Here is a 27,438-nt window from a genome sequence, read left to right as displayed (position 1 = left end):
ATGAGAAGATTTGGCAACACTAGAACTACATTCCCCAAGACAACTCTGGGCTTCAGCTGCTTCCTTTGCACATGTCCTGCAATTCTGAGCACTCACATTGGAGTCTGCATTTTTCCCCAGCCTGGCCTACTTCACTCTGTACAGTGATCTGCCTGATCCCTGCAGGTGGCTGGCTTTGTGAGTCCTTGTCTAGAATGGTCTACTACAGTTTACCCTTTCTTCCTGAGATTTGAGCCAACAGGGAGCCAGGCACAGGGTCAGCATCTCTGGTCCCATCCCCTCCCCAAGCCAAAGACTTTTCCAATGCAGCAAGCTTGACTCCACAGAACAAAGAAATGAACGGAGGGTTATCATCAAGTCTTACCATTTATTTCTTTATGGGGTTAAACAAGAGCAGAGAGGCCTCTGCCCCACAATGCAACAAAACAGAAAGCAGTACACATACAGAGACTCTCACCAAAACACAGAGGCGGAGTAAGAGGGAGGGCAGAGACAACTGAATCATAGCCAGGTAATGGAGGAAGGGATGGGGGACTACTAGGAAACCAGCTTGGACACTCAGTCATAGGAACTAGTGCAAGAAAGTCCTACTCATGAAGCACAGTGTAGAAAATGGCATAAGAAAGCTGCCCGGCTCTGCTGCCTGTGATGGAGGGCAGGGACAGCCAGAGAGGTGGTGGAAGATTAGGGTGGTGGGGTGAAGGGAGGCAGTCAAATGACTCTGAGGTGGAGTGAGGTGCCCCTTTCCTCTGCCACTGGGCAAGGCCTTGGGCTGGTCTGAGCCAGGGGTCTCCTGGGCACTTGGTGAGGGGGAAGAGAGGATGGGAGTCTCCAAGGGTCCATTCCCTGGGGCCGTATGGTTCCCCTTTACTTCGCAGTCCTTTTTCCCCTCCTGAGGATGCAGGAGTTAGAAGGCAGTACCTGGGGTCTCTCTGGAGCCCAAGCACCTGCCCTTTACTTATACATAAGCATGTCTGGAAAGAGCACTCTAGGGATGGGGTATGTGGCCAGGCCCAAAGTGCTGAGGGCCAAACAGGGGAGTGTGTAGGCAGGGCACAGGAGTTGGGGACAGGCTGTGAGAAATGAGAAAACTGGCAGGGAAGGACTCCCCAGTCTCATGTAACTTATCTGGGACCCAGTTGAGGCCCATGAATGATTCTCTCTCCACTAGGGAGCCCTCCCATTCATCCCTAAGCTGACCAAGGACAGGTCATCTGCTTCTTGGTTTCAGTCTCACGCAGCTCCAGACCCACCCTCCCATTCACTCACTAGTATTGCATCCCAGAAGGACACAGGCCTTGTTGGCACTAAAGCTCCCTAGCCTCTCCCAGGAATACAGCTCTGGCTCCCTTTCCTGTCAGTTCTTAACCAGCATTCAGATGTCCCAGGCAATGTGGGATCTCCCTTATTCCCCACCCCCACCCAGCAGACCAGAGCAAGGCTAATGGCCCCTAAGGGGCTCTCAGTGCCTCTTCTCTTGTCCAGCCCTCTAGCCTGACTCAACAGTTTCTCAGCCAAGGGATGACAGCACATGATCTTTAGTCAAAGGGTCTTCTTGCCAGTCCCTAGACTTTCTCTAGCAAGGGACTGGGGTGACTGCAGCAGAAGATCCTCCTGCAGGGTGTAGAGGAGTCTGGTTGTTCCACAGTTGGGACAGTAACCCATGGGGTCAGGGATGGAAAGGCATGAATACTCTTTGGTAGGCTGGGGACGGGGACAGGGGAGAGGGGAGGCTCATCTCTGGAGAGCTCTGGGGCAATGCCACCAGGTTCTCCTTCATGGAGGCCTGGGCTAGGACAAGACAGGGGAGTATGAGGACCCTGGCCAGGCCTGATCCACTTGAGCTCAAGTTCCTCCTCCCCATGGAGATAGGAAATGTTATTGTCTTTGGCCCTAAGGCCAAGATCTCCAGGGCAAGGGAGGCCCTTGGGAGTATGTGCACCTTCTGTAAGATATGGTCCTTCAGACAGCAGCAGTCTAACCATGTGCCTGCAGCCTTTTGCTTTAAGGCCCAGCAACTCAGTTCCTGTGCTCTTTTCCCAGAGAGCTCCTAATGCAACTCTCTCTGTCTTGGGGAGCAGTTTTCAAGCCTGCCTCAACACTTATCATCCATCTCCCCAAAACTGGGTGGCAGTAGCCTATTCGACCATCTCTTCAAGCCCTCTGCCCACATTTCTCTTCTCCTATCCCCATTCCCTATCATCACCCTCTTTCACCACTTATTCTGTACCCCTTTTCTGCCCCTCATTGCCTAGGGTGGTGGGGCACAGCTTTACTGGGGCCCCGACCTAGCTGCAACTGTGCGTACCTCATCTCCCAGTCTGGTGCTTCACCTGCGATAGTCCCAGGTGGGGCACGGTGTGTTGAAGTGGCAGGAGGGCCATTGCACTGTCTGCTGTTGCCCGTTGGGATATGGGCAGGAGGGAATTAAGGATCTTGGCAACAAAAGGAATGTGGAGGGGGGGAAGAGTGTCTCCCCTCTGTGCCCCCCAACATTCCCTGCAGGGCCCAGGCTGGGTGAGCAGCCTCCTTCCCTGGGGTCAGGACTCTTGGCAGGGGTGGGCATATCCAGCCCCCACTTCCTCCCTTTTTTTGCTAAGCCCCATAGATGGGGGCTTGGGAGGGGTCACCTGCTGCTCCTGCCTTTTTTGCCCGGATGAGTTTTGTAGCTCCTTGGGGCCCTCTGGCCATTCTGTTGGAGCTGCTTTTGGGGTGGGGGTAGGTTGAGGGGATGTGTGGTTCCCCCATTTCCCCCCGCCCCCACCTTATCCTATACCTCCCATGGGAGGAGCCCCCTCCCCCCCACGTGGGGGAGCTGGAGCTGATATCAGTGTGTGGTGGAGGTCTGTCCTCCCTACTGTCACTCTTCCCATGTCAGGCCCTCTTCTAGGGCAGGCAGTGTCTCCAGCCCCAATACCCCACCACCCTGGTTGCTGGAGAAGGACACCACGGTATGGAGGAGCATGAGAACAAGGATGCAGAGCCGAATCCTGCTAGGGCTGAGGCGGGAGCCCCCAGAGACCGGCAGCAGGGCGGGCTTGTTGCTGACATGGCCTGGGGGATCATGACGGGGGTGGTAGTGGTGGTACTGTTGGTGGTAGTGGTGGAAATAGGAGTGGTGGAATTGCTGGTGGTGGGTTTTGGGGGCCTCAGACTCCTTGATCTTCTTCTTCTTTGCCTCACAGGAGACCCACTGCACGTCACAGCACTTGGTTTCCGGCCGCTTTGGTGAAGTATCCAGCAACCCTGCCAATGGATAAGGAAGGTGTGGTGGGATGCTTGGGGAGCTGATGGCTGCGCCTTATCTAGGGATCAGGTTTCCAGAGCTATGGCTGCTTAGGTAGCCTCATCCAAGGCTCCTTCCTGCCTAGCCCTCAACACTTTCCCTTCCTGAGCCCTACTTTCCTGGGGACCCCAGTCAGTTTCCTCGGGATGACTCCTTGGACGTGATCTGGCCAGAGAAAGGCACTCTGCTCTTTTTCCCTATTCCACTTGACCCTGTCCCAACCTGGGGACCTCACTGCCCATTTGTGTAGCCACTGGCCTTCGTCTCATCTGACTCCCCTGTTGTTCTCCCTGCTTCCACTCCTCTGACCTGATGCCTGCCCTGGGTCCCCGGCCTCCTCCCTCTTCCCCAGTGCCCTGCCTTTACCTGTACAGATAAAGCCAGGGAGCCCTCCGTACACCATTTCCTCATTGTCGGGGAGTAAAAAGGGGCACCGGGTCTGCACCTCCAGGCAGTACTGCTTGCAGGGCACCCAGCGCTGGCATTCCTGCTGGGTCACGCTGAAGTATTCTGAGCACAGCCAGGCCTTGTAGACAGCCTGTGGGGAGAGGAAAGAGCATCAGCCCACGTACCAGCCCCTTCCCACCTTAGAGGAGTGGGATGAGGGGCTATACTTGTGGTCTCTCAAGGGGGCCTCACCAACCTAACCCCAGGATCCAGGGGGTAAAGAGGAAGAAGGACTTGGGTCAAGGACTTGGCCAAGAAGGACTTGGCCACTACATCTTACCTAAGATCTCCCATCTCATAGCGAGGACTCTCAACACCCCCCAGTCTAGAGTCATCCAAGCCTCAGAATTTGAGTGTTGGCAAAAATCACAAAATTACTCCTAGGTCAGAACTGCAAGGAGACTTAGCAATCATCCCATGCAACCCTGGTTCAAGGAAGTCTCTTGACTTGTCTGAGACCACCTATATATAATAAGGCAAATTTCAGTACTGTTCAATTCAGCAAACATTTCCTTGGCTGACAGTATTGAGTTTCTAAATTCAAGAAAGAGAAAGAATAGTCCTTGCTCTACCTAATTAGGGTGTTGTATGGATGAAATTACATGGCACATATGAAAATGTTTTGTAAACTCTAAAGTGTAATGCAAATGTGAGGGGTTATTTTTAATAAAAAACAGGAACCTGCCTTACCAGGCACCACACGTGCCTTTGACCTCTACTTGATCCATGCTCTGCCCTATTGGCTTCTGCTCTGGCATGGAGCAGACATCACACACACTGCTACATTTCATTTGGAACCTCTGCTTTGCAGTTTCACTTCATGGGTATACTTCCTGTCCCTCATCTAGCCCACCCCTACCAGGCACTGGGTGCTAGCTAAGAAAGGTTCCCTGCTCCATACTATTTGGTTATCATTAAGTCCAGGGTTTCTTAACAGTGATACTACTGACATTTTGGGTCAGATAATTCTTTGCTGTGGGGGTTGTCCTGTGCATTGCAGGATATTGTGCAGCATCTCTGGCCTCTACCCATTAGACACCAGTAGCATTCTCTCCCCTCACATATTGTGAAAACCAAAACGAAAACCAAAAACATGTCTCTAGCCATTGTCAAATATCCCCCTGGGGTAGGGGAATTCTCTCCAGTTGTGGACCACTGATCTAGGTCCTTGCTCATCAAAGTGTGGACTTGGACCAGCAGCATCACCATCACCTGGGAGCTTGTGAGAGATGCAGAATCTCAGGCTCCACTCCCTATCTGTCAAGTCAGCATTTTAACATATGCCGAGATGGCTCTCATGCACCTTGCCTATTCCTATCTCACTACCCACATCTAGCCCTGGTATCATTAGGGGAGTTTTCTAGGTTCATCATTATTCCTCACAGCAATGGTTTTTAGACTTCAGTGTGCCTCAGAACCCCCGGAAGCATTCGTTAAATATGCAGATGTCTCCCTCTGTTTCAGTTTCAAGAGGACAGAGGTGGGCTCGGAATCTGCATTTTTGAGCCAGGGGGTCACTGTGCTGCAGGAGGCTTTTCCACCATACTCTGAGTAACATAGTTTTAGAAGCACTGTCAGTTTCTTATAATTATTTTAAACATTTTCACTAAACTACAAATAACTCTGCTGTGAACATTGACTTTGGTAATGCAATCCCACACTGGCCTTTTCCAAAGCAGGGGCGTACTAGTGGGTGATGGGGTAGGTGGTAGTGCAAATCAATCCCCCAAGGAGCAAAGCATTGCTTGGGACTTTGGTATCTCACAGGCATCTCAAATTTAACAAGTTCTAAATTTTAAAATGTAGATCTTACTTTGTTAATCCCAAATCCACTGTCCTCCTCAAGTCTTGACCATTCAGTGAGTGCCATGAAACATAGATGCCAGCTTTCATGTCTCTTTCTCTGTATCCCCTCATCTAGTCTATCAGCAAGGCATGCCAATTGTAGCTCCACATCCATGCCTTTGGGCAGACCATCATCATCTCTCACCTGGATGACAGTCTCCCATCTGGCCTCCCCACCTGCACTCTTGCTCTTTCCAATCCACTGTCCACACAGGAGGAAGAGTGGTCTCAGAACACAATTGACTCATGTTACTCCTTTGCTCCAAACCCTTCAGTGGATTTAGACTGAAACTTCTGACCACAGATTTCTAGTCCTCGTATAACATTGCTCCGGTCTCTCTCTCCAACTTCATTTTCTTTCTTTTCCTTGAACATACCCTACTTCTTCCCATTTCAGGACCTTGGAACATGCTGTTCTTTTGTTCTGGAATGCTCTTCCCCCTACTCTTGACATGTCTGGGTCATTCTCATTTTTCAGGTCTCAGTTTAAGTGTCCCTCATCAGAGAGGGTCTCCCTTACCCCTTTCACCAAAGAATGCTGCCCTCATTATTCTCTTTTCCTTGATTGTTTCTTCACCACAAGTATTACTTTCTCTGCACTCTTGTTTCCTTTCTGTCAGCCCCACTAAAATGTGAGTTGCACGTAAGAAGACATGGGTTTGCTTTATTAACCATTGTGTACTCTACGCAATATACACGAAAAGAATCTGTTGGTTGAACGAACAGGACAAGCAAATGAGGACATGTTTCTAGGCTCATGACAATTCCAGTTTCACGGGTAGACACATCTAACTTGAATCTATGGCATATGATCTACACCACAGGAGAGTTCAAACCATGGACCACTGGAGGGAAGCAAGTAGAGAAGCAGGGAAAGATTTCAGTGTGGGGAGAACATTTGAGGTTGGACTCAAATCAGGATTTTAGATGGGGTGTATGGAGATGAGGTAAATGGGAATTCCAAGCTGAGGCAACAGCTTAAACAAAGGTATGTCCACAAACAAATTCATGGTATGTCAAGAGAACAGAGAATGGCTTTGTTTGAATGGAATGAAAAGGGCACCAATCTTTTGTTTACAGACATTTATTTCCACATTTTTACTATTATGAACAACACTCCAGTGACTATCTTTATACATACATCTCTTGCACACTTGTGTTTAATTTTATTTATATCAATTCCTGAATATGAAGTTATTGGACTAAAAGAACATGTGAAAAGGAATGGGCAAAGAGTGAAAGGGGGGTTAAAAAAAAGGGGGTGAGAACAGGAGGCAGGGTAAGAGAGCTGGAGGGTTTAAAAAAGGGCAGGAAGAGAGTGGCTTGAGGGGTATGAGAGAGTGGCAGCTGGGGTAAGGGGTGGAAGACAGGAGGTGCGTAGGAAAGAGAGGGTAAGGAATAGTAGGAATAGTGGGGGTAGGAAACAACGGTGTTGAGAAGAAACAGCCAGGAAATTAAAGGTGTAGGGTGTAAAAGAGGTGAAGGGGTAAGAGTGGGGTGAGGGTGAAAGAAGTTGAAAGGTAGGGACATAAGAAAGGGGGAGATGGGGGTAAGTGGGGGCTGTTAAGAGAAAGTGGTAAGAAAGAGAGTAAGAAAGACAGGGGTAATAACAAGCAAGGGGTGAACAAGATGGAATAAGAGTAGCTAAAAAAGATGGGAGCATAAGAAAGCAAAGGTAAGGAAGATGGATAAGAGAGCACAAGAAGGGGAGGAGAAAGAAACAGAAGTTAAGGCAGGAAAGAACATGAAATTACAAGAACTAAAGGTCCCAGTACCTTGGAGACTTCCTTCCATCTTTTCAGCCCCACAGTGCCAAGATGAGTCTCTGTCCACAGGCACTGCCCCAGTGTCTGCAGCCTGGACCCAGAGCCTGCCTCACCCTCATCCCAAAATGTGTGCAATTGGCCCCCTCCCAACACTGCATCCATTGGTGGGACTCAGAAGTCCATGTAGAATTCTTTCTGGGTTCTTCTAGTTTAATGTCCCTGGTCCTAGGTAAGGAGGCCCCAGTGGAGTTCCTACCCTCCTCCCAGGCAACTGCAATTAGCCCAGTAACAGGCTATGGTGGCTGGGCGGTCCCCTCATGTGCTCCTGGAGGGAGAAAGGCAGGGAGGCAGGCAGGATAGGTTGGGGAAGGGGGAGGGGTGACCTGACATTGGGAGTGTGGCCCTTCTGCTTAATTAGACGACCTCCCCACTCAGTCCCCACATCCCCAGCCAGAGTCACTATGACAACAAGTGGGTGAGCAGATTGCTTGGGGAGGACACCAGGCCTGTGGGTGGTGAGGCAGGAACAGGCAAGGAGCTAATAAGGGGAATGGAGGAAGAAGAGTGATGCAGGGCTCAGAGGTAATCCAATTCTTCAGGCCCACAGAAGGCCAGTGGAGGCCATTGTTATCCCTCATGCCTCAGAGGTGGCCTGGGGTCCTTCTCAGGTGAAAGATCTAGCTTTCTGTGTTTGTTACAGCTTGGGCAACAAGCCTGCCTTAGACTCTGCAGCCCTGTTTCTAAGATGGACCTAGGTAGCTTGTCCTGTCTCATCAGTGTTAGGACTGAGGGAGGGGTTGACAGGGGGAGGTTGTTTAGGCATTCACAGGGGCCTGGGCACTTGTCTACAAGGATGGAGGAAAGCCAGGAGGGCCCGGCTTAGGAGAACTGTGGGGCTTGCTGGAGGCAAGGCATGCAGGGAAAGGGTAGAAATGTCTTAGAACCAGGTAACAGTCAACTGGGAGAACCCTGGAGCTCTTTTGTTTTCCAGTATCTCAACTATGGCTGCATATCACAATCACTCAGAGAGCTTCCAAAAAATACTCCTGTCTGGGCCAGGTGCAGTGGCTCATGCGGGTAATCCCAGAGCTTTGGGAAGCTGAAGCTGGTGGATCACTTGAGTCCAGGAGTTCGACACTAGCCTGGGCAACATGATGAAACCCTGTCTCTACAAAAAACATTACTGGGCGTGGTGTTGCACACCTGGGATCCCACCTATTCAGGACGCTGAGGTGGAAAGGTCACCTTTGCTTGGGAGGCAGAGGTTGCATTGAGCTGAGATCATGCCATTGCACTCCAACCTGGGTGACAGAGTGAGACTTTGTCTCAAAAAAAGAAAAAAATACTCCTGTCTGGCTCACATTATGCCCAGACCAACTAAGTCAGGATCCTTATGGATGGAACTATACATCTGTAGTTTTTCAAAATACCTCAGGCAATTTTAGTATGCAGCCAGGGTTGAGAACCATCGATTTAGTCCTACTTCATCATTTCACAAATGGGAAAACTGAGGCCTAGGAAGAGAGGAAGTAGACTGAGGCCTTGTCTACTGCTGCATAAAATAGTGGCAGAGAGAGGAACTGGAAACCTGATTTCCCACCTGCAACTCCAGGGCTCTTCCTACTGAACAATCCTACCAGTAACAATGAATCAAAATTTGAGAGGCAGGACACGGGGCGTGGTGAGGGGAGGAGAGCTGAGGGAACCAGGCCTGCTCTGGCGTGTTAGGCTCTTCAAACTCCAGCCCTGGCTGAAAAGGCTTTCCAATTATGTCCTGTCCTCTGAGCTTAACCACCCTGAACCCTTGAGATGGCAGCGGGAGATGGGTGGGATAGAAAGCATTGACCTGGCAGTGCCCTCCTTTCCCCACCTCAGTCGGGCCACCGCTGGGCTCAATCAAGTTCTGGCTGCTACAGCCCAGTTGCTATGGGAACTGGGAGGGGAAGGAAGCAGGGAATAACTAGAGGGAACACCAATTAACCCAAAAAGGAAGCTGGGAAGGCTGTCCCATCCCTCCTCCCAGCTGGGCTGCAGAGCACTCCTGAAATGGGAGGGGCAAGATGAGAGGGATCACCACCCCTCCTGGGCTCTGCAGTTGCCAGTCTGGGGAGGACCCAGAGAGCCTCACCGTCTGGCTCTCAGGCTTGCAGCTCTGGCCAGGACATCCTCATCCATCATTATCCTCTAGAAAGAAGACTGTTACACCCCAAAGTCAGGACTCAGGGCCAGAGGGTTTAGAAAAGTGGAGGCCATCCCAAGCTCCTTGGTTTGGGGGCTGAAAAGCTCTCCAGGGAGGAGAGCTTCAGTTCCTACCAACCAAGAAGTAAGCAGTGTTCTTGTTAGATTCTAACTTGCTTCCATCCCTGGCGCCTATTTGCCCATCCGAATCTTCCCTATAGGCTTTCTTTCCAGGGCTGCTTGTCTTCCATGTTCCCCTGGTGCCCTTGGCCAGCAGCTGGAGCTGCAGCCACAGAACCTGTGGAGGCAAAGCAGCAATGTGGGCTGCACATGGGGATGAAATTCACTGTCCACAGACACCAAGGTACACTCCGCCCCAAGATTTTACCCACAGAGAAACTGAGGCCCAAAGAAGAGGGTTGGCTTAGCCAAGTCAGAGGCATGTAAGAAATCAACTATAAGCCAGGATTAGAAGGGAGGCAACTTGATTGCTAACCTGATGCCTTTTTGCACTGCATCCATCAGCACACATAGAAGTGTGTGAGGGACCCCTCCGGCGGGGTCTGAAAAGGGCCAAGTGCTCCTAGTCCTGACTGTGGGCTTTCAAAGAGTTGGATCAGAACAGGGTTAGGTCAAAGTCAGTTTCCTCAACCAGAGGAAGGAGATCATGGACATAATTCTGGGGACAGTAGTTCACTGGGATTGGTAGAATCAGACTGGGATTAGAGGCATTAAAGGGTAAATCCAGGTGGATGACACGGCTCTACTTAAGTGGCTGTAAAAATAAGCAACAGCTGTCCTCCTTTTCAAACTGAGCAGTCATGAGTCAAAGTGGCCTGAACTGGCCTGAAGGAAAGGCAGGGGAAATGGCTGGAGAGGAGGGTGAGAACCTAGAGCCAGTGCAGTTCCAGAAAGCTCTCACACCACCAAGCCTCTTGGGCCATCTGCTCAAAGGCCAGTGGCTGGATGGGCCTAGCCTGGACAGGGTTGGTCCAGTGGAGAAACAGTGTCCCTAATGTAGGAGCAGCTCTGAAGGGGCCTAGATAATCCATGTCAATCAGGTGAGCAGAGGAGTCAGGTTCATGACTGTTCCAGAATAGAAAGGACCATGAGAACCATCACAACACTGCCCTATCTGCTGTTGGAATTTCCACTCCAATATCACTGCTAAGTGCTTATCCAGCTTCTGATTATAAGCCTTGTCACAGGGGGGTCATGCTGTCCTAGACTAGCCCCTATTCTTCAGACAACTCTAGCAGTTACAGAAGTTCTTCCTTCCTTTGAACTAATTCCTCCTTGTGGCTTCACTCATGGCTGTTATTAGCTCTTCCAGTGCCATATGGAACAGCTACCTTCCCATCCCCCATGCCAACCCTACAGGTATTTGTAGACTTCTCTGAATCTGATTTTCTCATTATTTGTCCATGAGAACATTCCTTGAACATTTTCTGAGTGCCTGTCACTGTGCTGGGAACTACAGATAATAGAGATGAGTAAGACAAGATTCCTGTCTTCAAGGAGCAGGGGAGAAACTATATGAATCAATCATTTTAAGTCACTATGATCGATAGCACAGACAGTCCCCAACTTATGATGGCTCAACTTACACTTCTTCAGTTTTACCGCAGTGAGAAGGCAGTATGTATTCAGTGGAAATACTTCAAGTACCCATACAACTATTCTGTTTTTCACTTTCAGTACGATATTCAATAAACTACATGACATATTCAACAGTTTAATATAAAATGCACTTTGTGTTAGATGATTTTGCCTAACTGTAGGCTAATGTAAGTGTTCTGAGCACATTTGAGGTAGGCTAGGCTAAGCTATGGTAGTTTAGGTGTATTAAATGCATTTTCAACTTATGATACTCTCAACTTACAATGGATTTATCAGGAGCATTTATTGTAAGTCGAGAAGCAACTGTATCTCCTTGGTAGCATTAAGGTGGAGTATCAACTGTGTTTTGAGGGCTGAAGGACAGGAAAACATCTCCATGTGGGAGATGCTTGAGTTAGGAACTGAAAAATAAATGAGTAGAAGGTAACTAGGTGGAATATGGAAATAAGTGCACTTTGAACAAAGCAATGAGCAGGCATAAAGGCCTGGAAGTGTGAAATAGTACTAAGTTTAGACACTGTAGGAAGTTTAGCATAGTTACAGGGCACAGAGTGGGACACAATGGGAGATGAGGTTGCAGAGGAAGGCCATGGCCATGGCTGTGATATGCTCTGGAAGCTGAGAAGGAGCTGGGCTTCATCCTACAGGCAACAGAGAGCTTTTAATAGGTTTTAAATAATTGCTTACTTAAAGGTCGCTTGCCACTCCCATGACTAACTTTTCAGACTTATGTCTGAAGTGTGGACGATGGAGTATAAGCATAAACTGGAGGCATGGAGATCAGTTATGAGACAATTCCAACAGTCTGAGTGACAGGGTATGAGGACCCCAAATAAGGCAATAGCAGCAGAATTGAGAAACAGGGAGGAGGGGGTGGATGTGAGAAGAGACGTTAAAGAGGTGGAATCACCAAGATTACTTAAGGATGTGGGGAATGAGAGAGAGGGAAAGATCCAGGATGATGACCAAGCTTCTGGCTTGGGTAGCTAGATGAATAGTAGTTTCATTTATTAAGGCAGAGAAAACAGGAGGCATAGAGTTGGCTGTGAAGAAGATAAATTCAGTCAGGGTCATGTTAACTTTGAGGTATATGTGAGTCATCCAGGTGGAAATGTTAAGGAGGCAGTTGGACACAGTAGTCAGCTCAGAAGGACGGTCTGCATAAAGGTTTGTAAGTCATCAGGGATCAGGGAGTTAGTCATCAGGAACATAGTAGGACTACACTTTCCCACACCCTCTCAAGTTAGGCATGGCCATACAACTTGCTTTGGTCAATGAAGTGTGAGTTGAGGCGACATGAGTCACTTCTGGGGAGAAGCTTTAAGAGCAAATGTATGATTTGCCACATTCTAGTCCCTCTGATGCTGACTGTGGAAGCAGTGTTGTGTTGGATCCTCTACCATACTGGGTCTTTGGTGACTAACATGAGTAAGATGTTCCCTGATGATCTGTTTCAGACAGTATCATGGGAAAGAAGTAACCATTTGTTGTGCTAAAACTCAGATATTTGGGGGTTGTTTGCTACCAGAGCATAGCCTAACTCACCCTGACTGCTACAGCAACTGTGGAAGCCTAAAAAGTGGACAGCATTGCCTAGCGAGAGTAGATAGAGAAAGGGATCAACAGTAGATCCCTAGAAATACAAACATTTAAGGGGCAGATGGAGGAAGGGAATCAGATGAAGATGGAGTGGTTTAAGAGATTGGAGGAGAGACAGAAGAGAGGCATTCTGCCAATTATGGGAGAAGAGAATTTCAAACAATAGGTAGTGGCCAGCAAATAAGGATTTAGATGGGAACACACTGGTTTGGGGAATTAAAAGGCAGTCTCATTATGGTGAGAGCAGTTTCAGTGGAGCAGTGGGGGCAGAAACCAGCCTGTAGAAAATTGAAAAGGGAATTAAATTGAAGATATCTATGTGTAGACTACTCTTTCAAGAAACCAAATATTCCCAATTTTTTTTCAACTATTTCAAAAGATGTGGTTTCCAGTCCTCTCTTAGCCTGGTTATTCACATTCAGATGAGTCCCTGTATTTCCATGTCTTTGCAACTGCACACATTCCCCGGGTAGGGTTTATTAACACAAAGTGAAGTAAAGGCATCAGCCCTCCTGTCCTAGAAACTGTTTTTGTTAATGCAGCCTAAGATCACATTTGCTCTTTGGGGGACTGTATCATATTTTGGCAACTCACGGGAAATGAAGAAGAGGAGGCTTGCCTGAGTGTGAGACCAAAGGGATAGTCTATATCAAAGTCTTAACACAGAGCCTTCTGGTAAGACATCTCTATAAATTTAACACTCATGACACCATAGATTCACTGAGGACAGATTGTATCTTACTCATCTGCCCACTGTCCTTGGGGTCTCACATGGAGCTGAGTATACAAGTGGAGGAGGTATACACATGGAGGTACTTGCCAAGTACTTGAAAATCAAACCTCTAGCACCTAGAGCAAGGTGAAGAGCTCCAAGAACAAAAGTGAAAATAATGGGTTATGAAAGTGTTTGAGGTTTTATAGCTCTGATAAAGAAATTGGGAATGTATCAGCAAAAAATGAGAAAACTAAGCAAACAGAAAACAAGAGGCAATTATTTACACTATGCAAACAAGATAACCAAGGAAGGAAAGATAATCACAGTATTCTACATGATTCAGCTGTGAACAACATGTATAATTCTAGTAATGTAAACATGGAATATTGTTAAAACCAGAAATTTTGATTTGTCAACATTGAGTGTATGAGGGGAGGGGAAGCATGTGTGTATGTTAAGTGCTGCTGGGAGTAAAAAAGCTAAGTCTTCCTCTGATCACATTTTAAAAGTCAACAGATATTTAAAAGAGAAAAATTGGGAAATAGAATATTGACATGGCATTTAGAAATGTGGAGGTAAATATCAGAAGAAAACAGTTAAGGGAGTTGGAAGTATTTAATTCTGAAGAGTTAGGCTCAGGGGTGGAGTAGAGGGCTGTTGTTTTAATGATAAACATTGAGATCTATATATGTCATTTAACAGATATTTTATATATAGAATTTAAAAGCTTTATGAGCTACAAGGATACATATAAATGAGATACATATACACACATGTGTATATATGTATATATGTGAATATCTATCTATATCTGTGTGTATACACAAATACTTAAAACAGAAAAAAATAAGAAATAGCAATATTAGCATACCATTTAGAAATATGGAGGTAAATATCAGAACAAACAGTCAGAGAGTCTCAAGTGTCTGACTGTGAAGAGTGAGGCTTGGGGGATGTGTGTGTATACACATATATATGTGTGTGTATACATAGCATGTACATCCTTTTAAAGTTATGAACATACAGTACTTTGATAAAGTTAATTTTAAATAAAAACAAACTGCTTTGCAGTCACGAGCCTCAAAAACAACAAAACAAAATCTCCAAGACTTGATCTGACTAACCTCACCAGACTCAGTCCACACTGCCCTGCTGCAGAGCCCCAGGCCCTGCCCTGCCCTGCCCTGGATCATCTATTCCATTATCACTGTCTGGACCATGGTAAGCTTATCAGGCCAACAGAGCTAATGAGGGGTCCCATAGGCACATCAAGGACTAAGATGAGAGGAGGGGAGCTTTGGGAGCTTCTGTGCACAATGGTTGTGCAGATCACAGGAATATGCCGGTGTGACAGTGACAGCCATAGGTTCCTTTGAGCTACACACAATTCCCTTTCCCAGGCACACTTGTTTACCGCATATAGCCATACCTGGGCCCAAGCCCAGGAAGCAATCTCCAGCCTTCTGCAGGGATCACCATGAAACCAGGTCCCTGCCCATGCTTTACTTCCTCCTCCAAATGCTGTGCCTTGCCAGAAAGATGAGAGGCTGGAGAGAACAGAGACATGATCAAAGGTGACTGTGAGCTGTGCTTGGTCTTTAGTGATGAGGTAAATCAAAGGCTTTGGAGTCTTTCCATCTCTGTCTCTGACTCTTTCCACCCACCATCTAAGCATGTCTTTGTGCCTTCCCTCACTAGAATCAAATCCCTCCACTTGCCTTCTGGCTCCTCATCCCCTACTCATAAGTAGCCCACCCCAGTGTTGTCAATCTCAATTAGGTATTAAGCAGTCATTTGATTAAACACACCTAATTGAGAAAATAATAATAGCCACCATTTATTAAGTGCTTACTATATGCCAGGTTCTGTTCTAGTCACCTGACCCTGACATTTATGAACTCATTGAAACCTCACAATCATCCCCTGAGGTACAGCTAGATCTTTACAGATGAGGACAGGGAAGACCAAAGAGTTTAAATAACTTGTCCAAGGTCCACAGCCAATAATAATAACAATGGGGGCTAGCATGTCTCGAGCACTTTATATCTCACAGACACTGTACTCTTAAGAGATTAGTATGTTTCATGTCACTTACGCCTCATAATGACCCTATTTCTTAGTTCCAAAGGTGAGAAAAATGAGGTTCCAATAGAGACTAAAAAATGCATTCAAGTTCTCAACAGCTATTCTACAGAGATGACAGATTTTGAAATGGAATTTGAAGCCAGGTTTACCTGGACTTCGGTGTCCAAGCTCTTACACTCATTGCCCTTGGGATGGTCCCTTCAATTCACTACAACCACTGAAGCCTGTGACTCAAACAAATCTCATTTTGACATAATTTCACATCAAACTATGGAAAGATTTGTAGGTCTGGATGGGACGGGTGACTCTGTAAAATCAGTCTATGCAGTCCATTCTCCATGAGTGAAGTTTTCTTTGTAAGTAGATGTGGGGGAATAGCATTTAAATTATCATTTCCATTCCACAATCAAAGTATTCCTTTCTCTCTTTCCTCAACACACACATACACGCACAGACACACACCAACACATGCGGACATGCATATGCACACACACACGCACACATGCACACACCCTGGGAGATGCGGGTGTTAAAAAAGAGGAAAACACTGCTTTGCTTCTTCTGTGCCCACCAGCTTCCTACCCAGAGCCCAAGGCTCACTATTCCTGTTTTAATCTTTGGCAATTGGTGAAGGGAAGGCAGCTGTCTCCAGAAGAAAGATTTTCTTGCTTCAGGACATGAGTAGTCCTGTCCCAGGTCCTACCATCTGGGGATTTCTGGAGTAGCCTTGCCCTGGGAGACTCCAATGCCAGAGTCCATTCCTTCAGAAAACTCTCAGGGCAGCTACGCACTCCACTTTCTCCCCAACTCCTTCTCCCTGGCATATTCCACAAGTTCTCTTCATCGAGAAGTCTCTGCTCTAGTTAGATAGAGAGTTAGTCAGAGTTGGGTTCAGATTCTGGCTCTGCCACCAACTAGCTGTGTGAATTTGGACAAGTTACCACCTGTAGGGAGATAGGGACTCAGCCACTTATTTTCTGGTGACTGTGAGAAAGGTACTTTTCCTTTCTGGTACTCAATTTGGATCCAAGAAGTTGATGTCTAAGGAGTAAGGAAATACAGTGGGAAGACAGGGTCAAACATCTTTGAACTGAAACAGTCATGCAGTCCAAACCCTAGGTCTGCTTATACTGGTTATAAAACCCTCAGGCATGTTACTGGACTTCCCTGATCCACACTTTCTTCATCTGTATAATGGAGATAATAAAAGTATTCCCTCCTTTCAGCTCTATGGTGCAAACAACAGATGAAAAAAAATCTGCCACAAATGTGACTGGAAAAAGGTTAATATCATTAATACATATAAAAGCACATGCAAATCAATAAGAAAAACACAAAACGTGAAAAGATAATTCACAAAACAGGCAACACAAATGGCCTATAACCAGAAAAAAAAATGTGTGACCTAAGGAATGCAAGTGAAAAGCCAGTGCTGTACCATTTTTCAACTACCAGATTAGTAAAGCTTTTAAAGACATGATAGCCAATACTGGAAAAGTGTGCTGCATTAGTCTAACACTTTTGGTGAGGGTATAAACTGGAATAACCTAGTAATTTGAAAGAAAGTTGGTAATGTATGTCAAGAGTCTCAAAAAGGTTAATATTCTTTGATTCTGTAAGTCTAGCTCCGAAACTTCATCTTACAGAATTAATGTCTATGCTCCCATTTGTATGCCAAAGGAAAGAAAAACTAATTTTGTGTGTAGATGTTTCTGTAAGCCTGGACAGAGGGGTGGAAGAACACACTGCATATTGTTAACATCAAGGACCTCAGGGTAGTGAGTTGGGAGGGGAGCTAATAGGAGGATCATTAATGTTTTCTTCATAAACCTCTGTATTGTTAGGTTTGGTGCAATGAGCACGCATTATTTTGTGATTTCAAAAGTTCAGCAAAGTATAGAAATAAGAAAAAATGACTGAGACAGCATTTATTAGCAAAAAAGAATCAGTTCTGAAACACATTTATGAACAAAGATTATCATCACAGCATTATTTATAATAGTAAAATGTTGGAAGTAACATAAATATCAATAGGGGTCTAGTTAAGTAAATTACATTACATTCACATGATGGAATATTGTACACATCAAGAATGATGTTTATGAATATTTAATTACATGAAAAGATAGTGTAACAAATTTAAAAGAGCAGGGTAAAAAATAGTAAGATTTCAACTACATAAAAGTATAAAGTCACCCATATCAAGATGGCTATTATAGAAAACACTTCAGAAAATAACAAGTGTTGACAGGATGTGGAGAAACTGGAACTCTTGTGTATTGCTGGTATATATGTAAAATGGTGCAGAATGTATAACATAAAATGTAATATAATGTAAAATGGTACAGCCATTGTGGAAGACAGGATGACACTTCCTCAAAAAGTTAAACATAGAACTGCCAAATGCAATTCTATTCCTAGGTATTAATATAAACCCAAAAGAAATGAAAGCAGGGACTCAAAGGATACCTGTACACCAATGTTCATAGCAGCATTATTTACAATAGCCAAAAAGTGAAAATAACCCAAATGCCCACCAACAAATGAATGGATAAACAAACTGCAGCGTAGACATACAATGGACTATTACTGAGCCATAGAAAGGAATGAAGTACTGATGCATACTGCAACATGGATGAACCTTGAACACATCATGCTAAATGAAATAAGCTGAACACAAAAGGACAAATAGTGTATGACTCCACTTATATTAAGTACCTACTCAAATTCCTAGAGACGGAAAGTAGGATAATGGTTACCAGGAGCTGGAAGGAAGAATGGGGAGTTATCGGGTTTTTTTTGTGTTTGTGTTTTTTTTTTGAGACGGAGTTTCACTCTGTCACCCAGGGTGGGGTGCAGGGGTGGGATCTCATCTCACGGCAACCTCTGTCTCCCAGGTTCAGGCCATTCTCATGTCTCAGCCTCCCGAGTAGTTGGGATTACAGGTGCACACCACCACGCCCGACTAAGTTTTGTATTTTTAGTAGAGCTGGGGTTTTGCCATGTTGGCCAAACTGGTCTCTAACTCCTGACCTCAGGTGATCCGCTCAGCTTGGCCTCCCAAAGTGCTGAGATTACAGGCATGAGCCATCACGCCCAGCCAGCAGTTATTGTTTAACGGGACTAACTTAGGTTAATGTTCTGCACCTTCTCCCCTCTTGCTCTGTTTGATCCCTCCAGCAGAATGGGGCAGAGAATATAATAGAGATACCTTCCCTCCAGGCGAGAGGAGCCCAGGTCCTCCGTCTCCTTTGAAGTTCTTTCCTCGCACCCATTCTCTTGTTGCTATTCCAGGAGGGTACCAGTGCTCATCACTGGGTCCAAGGACGAGAGACTGGGATATTGAACATAGAGGATGTTGGTGGGTCCTCATTTTGAATCTGTGCCACTCCAGGGGACCTCTAAGCTGACAATAGCCTCCCTTCCAGTCGGCCCAGCTTCTCAGCCCAGCCCCTCAGTAGCCAGCTGGGCACCACCTCTGACAGCTGGAGGAAATTATTAGCATTTACTTCATGCATCTGTGCACTGGAGAAAGAACAGACAGACCTAGGTTTGTATGCCAGCCCTTTTGCTATGTGGCCTGGGTAGGTCATTTCACCTCATTGAGCCTCAGTTGTCTCATTTGTAAAATGGGGATCATGGTAGTGCCTTCCTGCTAGGATGATTGCCAGGATTAAATGAGTTCATGAACATATATAAAGCCCCTGGCATCTCCTAGGCACTCAAAGGCTCACAATTGTCTTTTTTCCTTCCCCTTTCTTAGCTCTTTCATCTTTGCAGCCAGCTGGCCTCATCTTCTGGCCCATAGACTTGTGGCTCAGGTTCCAGCTCCTTTCTCCAGAATGCATTCGAGCAGGAGCTTTGGCCCTGCCGGTCCCTGTCCCTCTGTAGTAACTCCTTCCCTCTCCATAGCCAGCTGCAGCTTGCCTGGTGCCCTTGCTCTCCCCTCTAAGCACCTAACTGGCTTACAGTTTTAAAAATCCAGGCTCTTCTGAACCCACTCTTATGCCCAGGGAGAAAAGGCTGCTCCAGCATCCCTGGCCTCTTGCACACACTCTGGTCTGTGTGCCTGTAATCACAGAAAATGAAAACATACCCATGCCCCAGAGACCTACCAGGCGAGCATCGGAGAATGGTGCTTACAAGGATCCAGATTTGTCCAGACCCCCAGAAGCAGGGGCCACCTGTGGCTTTCAGCTGACACTAGCAGCTGAGATCCACATGTGGCTAAGAAATGAGCTGGGGAGGGCAGGTTTGATGCCCAGTCTGCATGGGCACACAGCAGGTAAATAGCCTTAGAGGGTGAGGGCACAGAATAACTGCTCCAAAGGAGAAGTTTTTCTAGGACCGACTCCTGCCTGAGTCTGGGGTGTCAGCCTATGTCCCCACCCACATGTAGAAGAGTGGGTATACCCTTTCCTTAGGGTACTGGCATTTCCAGAGGGGGCCAGCATGCACCCGCATGGCTTAGAAGCACCCTCTCATGCTTACGATGTGTTTGGAGATTCTTGACCCTCCTTTGATCTTGGTTCTACCCACTGTCTTCCCTTTCCTCACTCCCACCTTCACCATGTTCAGCAGACTCTTCCAGCCAGACCATGATACTGGGTAGAAGGCTGCTAGGCTCCCTTTCTCCACCTAACTCCCCCAACCCCCACCTTCAGGAGATACCAGTGTATCCTTCCTGGAGGTTCCCGTTGCTATGGTGACTGTAGTAGTCAGGCACCAGCCTGCAGGAAGCATGGGAAGTAGCCATGAAGAAGACTGGGGGATGTGTGTCTGCGTGAATGTGTGTCTGTGTGTGCATGCACACATGCACATGTCTACCCTGAATTAAGTAAGGAGAGAAGGGAGGTGGGAGAAAGATAGCAGAGAGGGAGAGGGGGAGGCAGGAGGAAAGAGGGCAGAAGAGAGGACCAGAAGATGAAAGGGAGTAAGAAAAGGGATGAGAAGAAGGGAGGTGATGTGTTAGTGGGGTGTGAGTGATGCAAAGCACAAGGGGCCTGCAGGCCAGAAGAAGGTGTGGGATCTTGCAGTAAAGGTTTGGAGGGGTGTCAGGTGGGAGATGGGAATAGGGGGAGTAATGTGGAATGTGAGGGGCTGACTGTTGAGAGGAGAGAGGTGGGAGTGAGGTCCAGGATTGGGGTGGAAGGGATTGGAGATAACAGTCAGGAGGGGCAGGGGTTGGAGGAGTGTAGGTAGAGGGATAAAGGTTAGAGAGTAAGATGTGGGTGTGGCTTGGGAAGAGCCTAGGGTGATAAGTAGAAGATTGGGAAGGTTGTGGGGTCACTGAAAAGTAGATAGGCATGTCGGGTATGAGCTAAGATGTGGGAGGAACATGGGGGTTGGAGTGGGGGTGGGTCAGGGTAGGGGAGAGAGGTCTGGAGAGGTGTGAGCAGCATGAGACCACTTTCCCACTCCTAGTATTAATTCACTATGTTCTTGTCCTAGCTATAAACATCGCCTCCTCTCTGTCCCTGCTCCAGGATTCCTGGTTCCTGCTCCTTCCCAGAACCCCATGCTTACATTCCTTGGTGATGAGATGAGCTTCTGTGGATCTGGAGGTCCATCCTCAAGGACAGGCTTTGCCATGGCTCCCAGGAGGCTGCTTATTGACTGCCTGCCCCTTCCTTCACCCCCATACAGGGACTAGGGCAACTCTCTGGCCACAAGAGCCCTGGATCAGGGAGGCTGCCTGTGGGATGCAAGCTCACTGACTGCAAGCCTGTGTGATGATAACAGAGATCATTGGCCAACTTAGGGCTCTGTCCTTTACCCAGTGCCCTGAGCTCCCTGCTCTCAGCACCCCTCATACCCAGTGTTAGCAAGGAGTCCTGCTAGGAAGGAAAGCTGTCGCAGGTAGGAGGAGAGAGGAAGGCAGTGAGGCAGAAACAGCTGCCAGCAGAGTGGAGGAAGAGCAGGGCCCCAGCAGGTAGGGGCAGAAGGCAAGGTGCTGGCTCTGGCAGCCCCCCACCCTCTCTCTTTTTGTGGATGTTAGGACCAACCTCCTTCCCTAGCCCTCCCCATCCAGTGCTGCTGTTCAAGGAGCAAGCTTTGCTTACAGGCCTAAAATCCAGGCTGAAATAGACCTCAAAGGTCACCTGGTCCAACTCTGCTCATAATCTGGTGTTAGAGTTGCCTCCATGGCATTTTCCCCAGGGTTTCACCTGTATCGGGCCAAATACTTCCTGGGAGCAGAAGCTCACTTCCTCCTAAGGCAGTCTGTTCCTTCTTTGAAAGGAGGAAACTGAGCAACTCTGATATGCCAGGTTTAGGCACTGCACAGACTTTTCTCATTGATAACAACCTCACAGGGCTGTTACAATGAATTAGCTCCATTTTATAGGTAAGAAAGGTGAGGCTCAGAGAGTGGAGGTCCTTAGCTCAAGGTTACACAGGTAATAAATAAAGGAGCTAGGTTTGAACCTAGGACTTTCTAACTACAAAAGCCCTTTGGAGCCAGGCAGGTCACGCTGCTTCTTTTATACCATGTCAACTCTTCTGAGGTGTGAAGTCAGACAGCATATCTGTCCAAGTCTCCTCTTCTCTAGGTGGAACACCTCCTTCAACTCTCTCCAGAAGAACATAGGTTCCTGCCTCCTTCTCAGCGCAGTGTGAGACCCAAAACCAAACATACTCTCTGCCAGGTGGGTTTGGGTCAGTCTAGAATACATCAGAACTATCACATCCTTCCCTGGCACTCACCTTTACTAATGTAACCCTATGGCTGGTGAGAGAGCTAAGAACTGTCCCCACCATGGGCCTCTATTCCCTCTTAGATGAATAGCTATGAGAGAAGAAGCCAGGATTTTGCCCCCATCTCCATCACTACTCCCATTCTGAATGTTCTGAAGAGAGAGCAAGAAAGAGATAGGGGTGGGGGAAGAGGCAATCAGAAAGGCAGGAGCATGGCAGAACTGGGAGGATGGAGAGCCAAAAAGGAGTGAGGTGGTTGTCCAGTAACCCTAGCTAGGGCCAAGAGAGTGGGGTGGGGGTTGGGGAAAACAGGGCTTGGAGGATGCACAGGAAGATAAAAGAGAGGTGAGGCACGACCCCAGGAGTTGGGAGAGGCCAGGGCGGGGAAGGGCATCCGCCTGGTTAAGTTAACATTGCCCTGCTGTGCGAGAGGAAGTCAGTCGCACATTAAGAAAATGTTGCAGCTGGTACTAAATTGGGACGTGTCACAGGTAGCAGCGAGGACAGGTATGATTCGTGGGGCCCTGTGTGGCCTAAAGCAGGGCAGATATTGCAAAGACAGAGAAGAGGGTTTCTGGGGCCACCCAGGGACGAGCTAACTGATGCACTCAGGATAGGGCCCTGGGGACAGGGGGTTACCTGGCTCTGGAACAGAGGCTCCCAGCTTGGTTTCCAGAAGTAGAGAAAGCCTCTTCATCCTGACCTGGGGATGCGGGTTCTATACTTGGAAGAAGCTCTGAGGGTGGGGCATCATCTCCCAGGGATCCCATTTGGGATGGGGACTGGACAGGAGGGTTTGAAGCCCAAGAACAGGCTTGGGGAAAGTCAAGGAAGGCCTTCCAGGGAGGTGGGGTGAGGGGCTGAGGAGAGAGGAGCCTATAGGAAGGAGGGTAGCAGGGCTGTCTTTTCCCTTAGTGCTCATCATACAGCTGGATTCAAGAGCCAGGTGGGTCTGGCCTCAGTTGAGGGAAAGAGCATTGGAAGAAGGGTGGGAAAGGCCAGAAGAGAGCTGTGGACCTGGCACTGCCCTTCTGCAAGCATGGCAGGCAGCGAGAGAGCAGGCAGAGTTTGCTGGTTTGCTGGAGAGAGACCGACAAGAAGACAAAGGAAAGGAGGGAGGGCCATCAGGAACTTGATGGAAGGCCATGGCAAAAGCATGAGCGTGGCACCAAAACACGTGGACTGGAGTCCTGGCACTCCTACTCATTAGCTAAGTGACCTTAGGGCAACCCGTTTAATCCCTTGCACCCGAGTTTCTTCATCTGTAAAATGGGTGTAATGGTGCTAGTATTAGCAACCTCCTTGATCTCATAACATATACGAGAGGGGCAGAAAACCCTAAGCATTACATTAATGTCAGATGTTATATTCTCATTACAAAATGCTATCAGCACTGTCTTCCCACAAAAGACCCAGGATGTGGACAGAGCAAGGATGATGATCCCTGCTTTACAAATGAGGAAATGAAAGCTTGCAGAGGTGAAGTGACTTGCCCAAGGTCACACCACTAACAAGAGATAGAGGTGATAAGGCCTCCCAAATCAGAGATCAGATGTCTTGCTCCTATGTCACACTGCTTCGTAAAAACAATCAACATGAGAGATTTGTGTTTATTTCAGGTCCAGACAGAAACTGGAGTCAACTACAACACGGAGAAAACCCCATGGGGAAGTTGTGGTGTGCCTCTCATTCATACTGGTGATTGAGGGGAAAACAAAACAAAACAAAACATGGGCCATGGGATTGAAGGGAGGGCCACAAAAGACAGACATCCTTGATTCCATCTGCCTGTGGACCTTGTCTCTCTGCTCCCACTGAGTGTATGTGTCCGTGGCTGACATAGAGGGTATGTGTCTCTATCTCTATATGACAAAATGTGTCCTTCTCCATGTGACAGTACTTCTGCCTACGTCTGACACCATGGGGAGATGTGCGTGTCTGATATGGCATCTGCTTCTATCACACTGTTTGTGGGTGTGACGACCTCTCTGCATGTCTGTGTGACTTTGCCTGGGGTGGTGGTGATGTTGTATAGCAGTGTGTGCGTGTCTATCTGTCTGTACACCTTTAAGAAATGGAATATCTCATTCGGTAGTGCCAGTGAGGCAGTGAGTCAGCTGAGGCTGAGGGAGGCGGGAGGGAGACTGCTAGGTTACGAGAGCAGGAAAAAGGAGAAGGAGAAAGTGAAGTCAGGACTGAGGAACTACCCCTTTCCTCCCCAACCCTCTGCCCCCAATCCCTACGGAGCCTGCCAAAAGCATGGAAGCCCTGCAGAAGTCCACAAGGGCCATGCTAGACAGTAAAGGGCACTTTCTGCCCCTCCCCAAAGTCTTGGAGGGAGATGAGCTAGGCTAGAAAGCAACTGTCTCACTCTCCAGCTCTTGGCCCAAGCTAGAGTATGTGAGGCCACTACCCCTCCCAGTTTCCTTGTCATTTGACCCTTTGACCTTGCTGTTCTCTTTCCTCCCAAAGGCTGGTCACCTGGCCAGGCTGGGCGAACAGAACAGTAGCATCAGGTCCCAAATATTTGCATCCCTCACCTACCTAACTGTTCAGAACAAGCCCGCTGAGGGTCAAGAAGTTTCCCAACACTCAGCTCTTCCCTAGGCAGGCCGGTTCTGCAGCTGCCTCACCTCTCCTCTAGATGCCTATCCCCAGCAGCCAGAAAGGCAGTTTTCCCTCCACTGTCACCCTCGGGTGCTAGGAAGGCACTGGGAGTTTTGAATGAGAATGCACCAACCTTCAGTGGCCTTCCCACCAGTCGCTGTTCCTTGTTCCCAGCTCCTTCCTTTATCAGGGGAGAAGAGCCTGCAGGTGCCTTCCTTGGGAGAAGACAGGCACCTCCTGGGCTCCACCTGCCTCAGCTCTGGCCAGCTACCTCAGGTCACATAAGGTCAAGAGTGTGGTGTGTCCCACCACCGGGAGTGCTCCTTTTCTCACCCACTGGCAGAAACCTAAATGTGAGGGTTTGGTTGCCAAATATTCTTCCTCCCATCTTCGGCCTTCCTCCTGCACCAGCCAGTCCCAGGACTTTCAATGCCAGCCTCGGAAAGGAGGCGGGCATGCCTGGCTAAGGATGGAGGCTGGAAGAGCACAATCCCTCCTGCCATCCCATTGTCAGCCCAGGGCCCGTGGCCCCTCCCCCCTCGTGAGGGGGCGGGATGCCGGGAAGCCCCAGGCCTAAGGTGCTCAAATCCGTAATTAATAAAAGTTGGCCAGGTGGTTACCTGACCTGAATCCCTGAGGCCCCTTCACTGGGGAGGGTCCCAGGGTGGCACGGGTAGTGCTGCACTGGGCACGGTGGGAGTGGTCGTGTGGGTGGAAAGGGAGAGTTCCCTTTTTCTCCCAGTCCAACTGCCGCCGCTGCCGCTGCCCAGGCAGCCGTAGTGGCTGCGGACGCCAGTCCTTACCTTACAGCCTTTCGTGCAGGACCGTATTGAGTACTCTTCCGCCTGTAAGTATTTATGCAGCACGAGGTCGAACTCATCATATTTTTCCTGAGCATGTCGGTCCAGCCGCTGATACGCCTCAATACAGTTGCTACACGCCTCCCAGGTCCCGGAGCCCGGACTGGCCACCACGGCCAGCAGGTCCCCCAGTAGGGTATCCAGGCTACAGTCCAGGCTCTCAGGGCGGTCCATGCCCAGCAGCAAGTCCCAGACCGTGTAGGTGTCACAAAAAGAGAGAGTGAAGTTCCGAAAGTGGCCTTTGAGCAAGTTTTTCTTGGCGGAGGGGAACTCGGCCGGGGCACGGGAAGGGGAGTCAGGGGGCCGCAGAGGCGGGGCCGGGGTAGTGGGTTCGAAAAGTCTCTGCAAAGATTGCAATTTGGTACATGCTGCGTCCAGCCCCTTGGGCTCTGGGACGCCACCACAGACCGGCCGGGAGCCGGCGGCGGGGGCGGCTTTGGTCAGGTTGCTGTATCTGGGGCCGCAGGCGCCCGGGGGTGCGCTGGGCTCGCCGGGCGGCGGCGGTGGCAGCGGCAGCATCGCGCGAGGAGGCACCCGCTGCCGCTCCCGGCCGGCACCCCAGGGCGGCCTCATGGCACTGCTCAGCTCCTTGGCCCGGGGCCGGGCCCCCGCGCACAGCCACAGATGGTCAGCGAGCAGCACGGTGAAGAAGAGCAGGGACGCCAGGGACAGTCGCCATCGCTGCGCCCGCTCGGAGTCGGCGCAAGGTTTGTCACTCGGCCTGGGAGCCCAGCAGCAGCAGCAGCAGCAGATAGTCAGCGCGGCGGCGTCTTTCCCGGGCCACATCCAAGCGCCCCTGAACATATTTCAGGGGGGTCCGGGCTGGAGGGAGTAGGCAGGCGCGATGCCGGACGGCCGTCTCGGGGGTGTGGGGGGGAGGGCTGCGCGCCGCTCCGCGCTCCTTGGAGCCGTCCAGGCTCTACCTCGGGGGCTGCATGGTAAGGCAGGCAGGCCGGCCGGGGACCCCACTCAGGCCGGAGTCGCGGGGCGCTCTCGTGCCGTCTCCACGCCGCTCCCGCGCTCCCTCCCTCTCCGCTCGGGCGCAGCCGCCCGGCCCGCTAGGCGCTGCCCGGCGTCCCGGCGGGGGGCGGTGCGGGGCACTGGGGCGGTGGCGGCTGCGGCGGCGGCGCCGCACTCCTCATAGTGTCGGGCCCCTCAGCTGCCCTCTGCTTCGCGCCACTTCACTCCGCGCCAGCAGCCGCCGGGCTCGCACTCCAAACCGGCCGTCTCGGTTCGGCGCAGCTCTGCACCCCTCAGCGCCGCCGCGCGGGCCCCGCCGCCGCGCTCCGCTCCGCACCCTTCGCCCAGCGCCGCTCCGCTCCCTCCCGTCTGCCCGCTGCCCGCTCCTCGCGGTTCCCTGCCTCGCTCGCACCCTCTTAGGCCGGCCGGCCGGTCCGCTGCCGGGCCCTTTGGTCTTCGGTGGCGCTCCGGGTGTTCGCCGGGGCCAGTCCTGGGCTGGCTCCGCTCTGGCTCAGCACCCGCTGCTGCTGGAGTTCCGGCTCGGGCGGGCCACCTGGCTCCAGGCAGCGCCACAGGCGCCGGACGCCGACACCGGGCTCTACTTAGTGCGCCTCTAGCTTCCGCCTCTCGTTCGCACCGCTGTGGCGGCAGCCTAGCGGCACGGCCCCTTGGCTCCCGCTGGCCATGCCCCCTCAGTCTGTCGCCATCTTCCGCTGTGCGGAGAACACCTTGAGAGCCCGTGTGCAAGTGTGTTTGGGGGGGGAGCGGGGCGGA

At 49.5% G+C, this 27,438-nt stretch overlaps 1 protein-coding gene across 1 annotated transcript; it reads right to left on the bottom strand.

Annotated features, from left to right (window-relative positions):
• Positions 1 to 350: 350 nt before the first annotated feature.
• NALF2 (NALCN channel auxiliary factor 2) lies at positions 351 to 27,383 on the bottom strand. The gene is made up of 3 exons (XM_008989431.5): positions 25,648 to 27,383; positions 3,653 to 3,824; positions 351 to 3,246 (listed from the first exon to the last, which is right to left on the bottom strand). Exons 1-3 carry the CDS (start codon positions 26,506 to 26,508, stop codon positions 2,861 to 2,863), a joined length of 1,419 nt encoding a protein of 472 aa, XP_008987679.2. The 5' UTR covers positions 26,509 to 27,383; the 3' UTR covers positions 351 to 2,860.
• Between the last annotated feature and the right edge of the window lie 55 nt (positions 27,384 to 27,438).

This window comes from Callithrix jacchus, chromosome X (assembly GCF_049354715.1).
Source record: "Callithrix jacchus isolate 240 chromosome X, calJac240_pri, whole genome shotgun sequence".
Taxonomy (NCBI): Eukaryota; Metazoa; Chordata; class Mammalia; order Primates; family Cebidae; genus Callithrix; species Callithrix jacchus.
Note: the sequence above shows the minus strand (reverse complement) of the source record. Positions and strands in the feature narration are given on the sequence as shown.

What these genes read in the sequence shown, in the direction of transcription:
- NALF2 (XM_008989431.5), bottom strand. Translation starts at nt 26,508, where the DNA reads ATGTTCAGGGGCGCTTGGATGTGGCCCGGGAAAGACGCCGCCGCGCTG. An exon ending in CCTGCACGAAAGGCTGTAAG is followed by an intron (nt 3,825 to 25,647) that starts GTAAGGACTGGC and finishes CTCTCCCCACAG; the next exon opens with GCTGTCTACAAGGCCTGGCT. An exon ending in CCCTGGCTTTATCTGTACAG is followed by an intron (nt 3,247 to 3,652) that starts GTAAAGGCAGGG and finishes ATCCATTGGCAG; the next exon opens with GGTTGCTGGATACTTCACCA.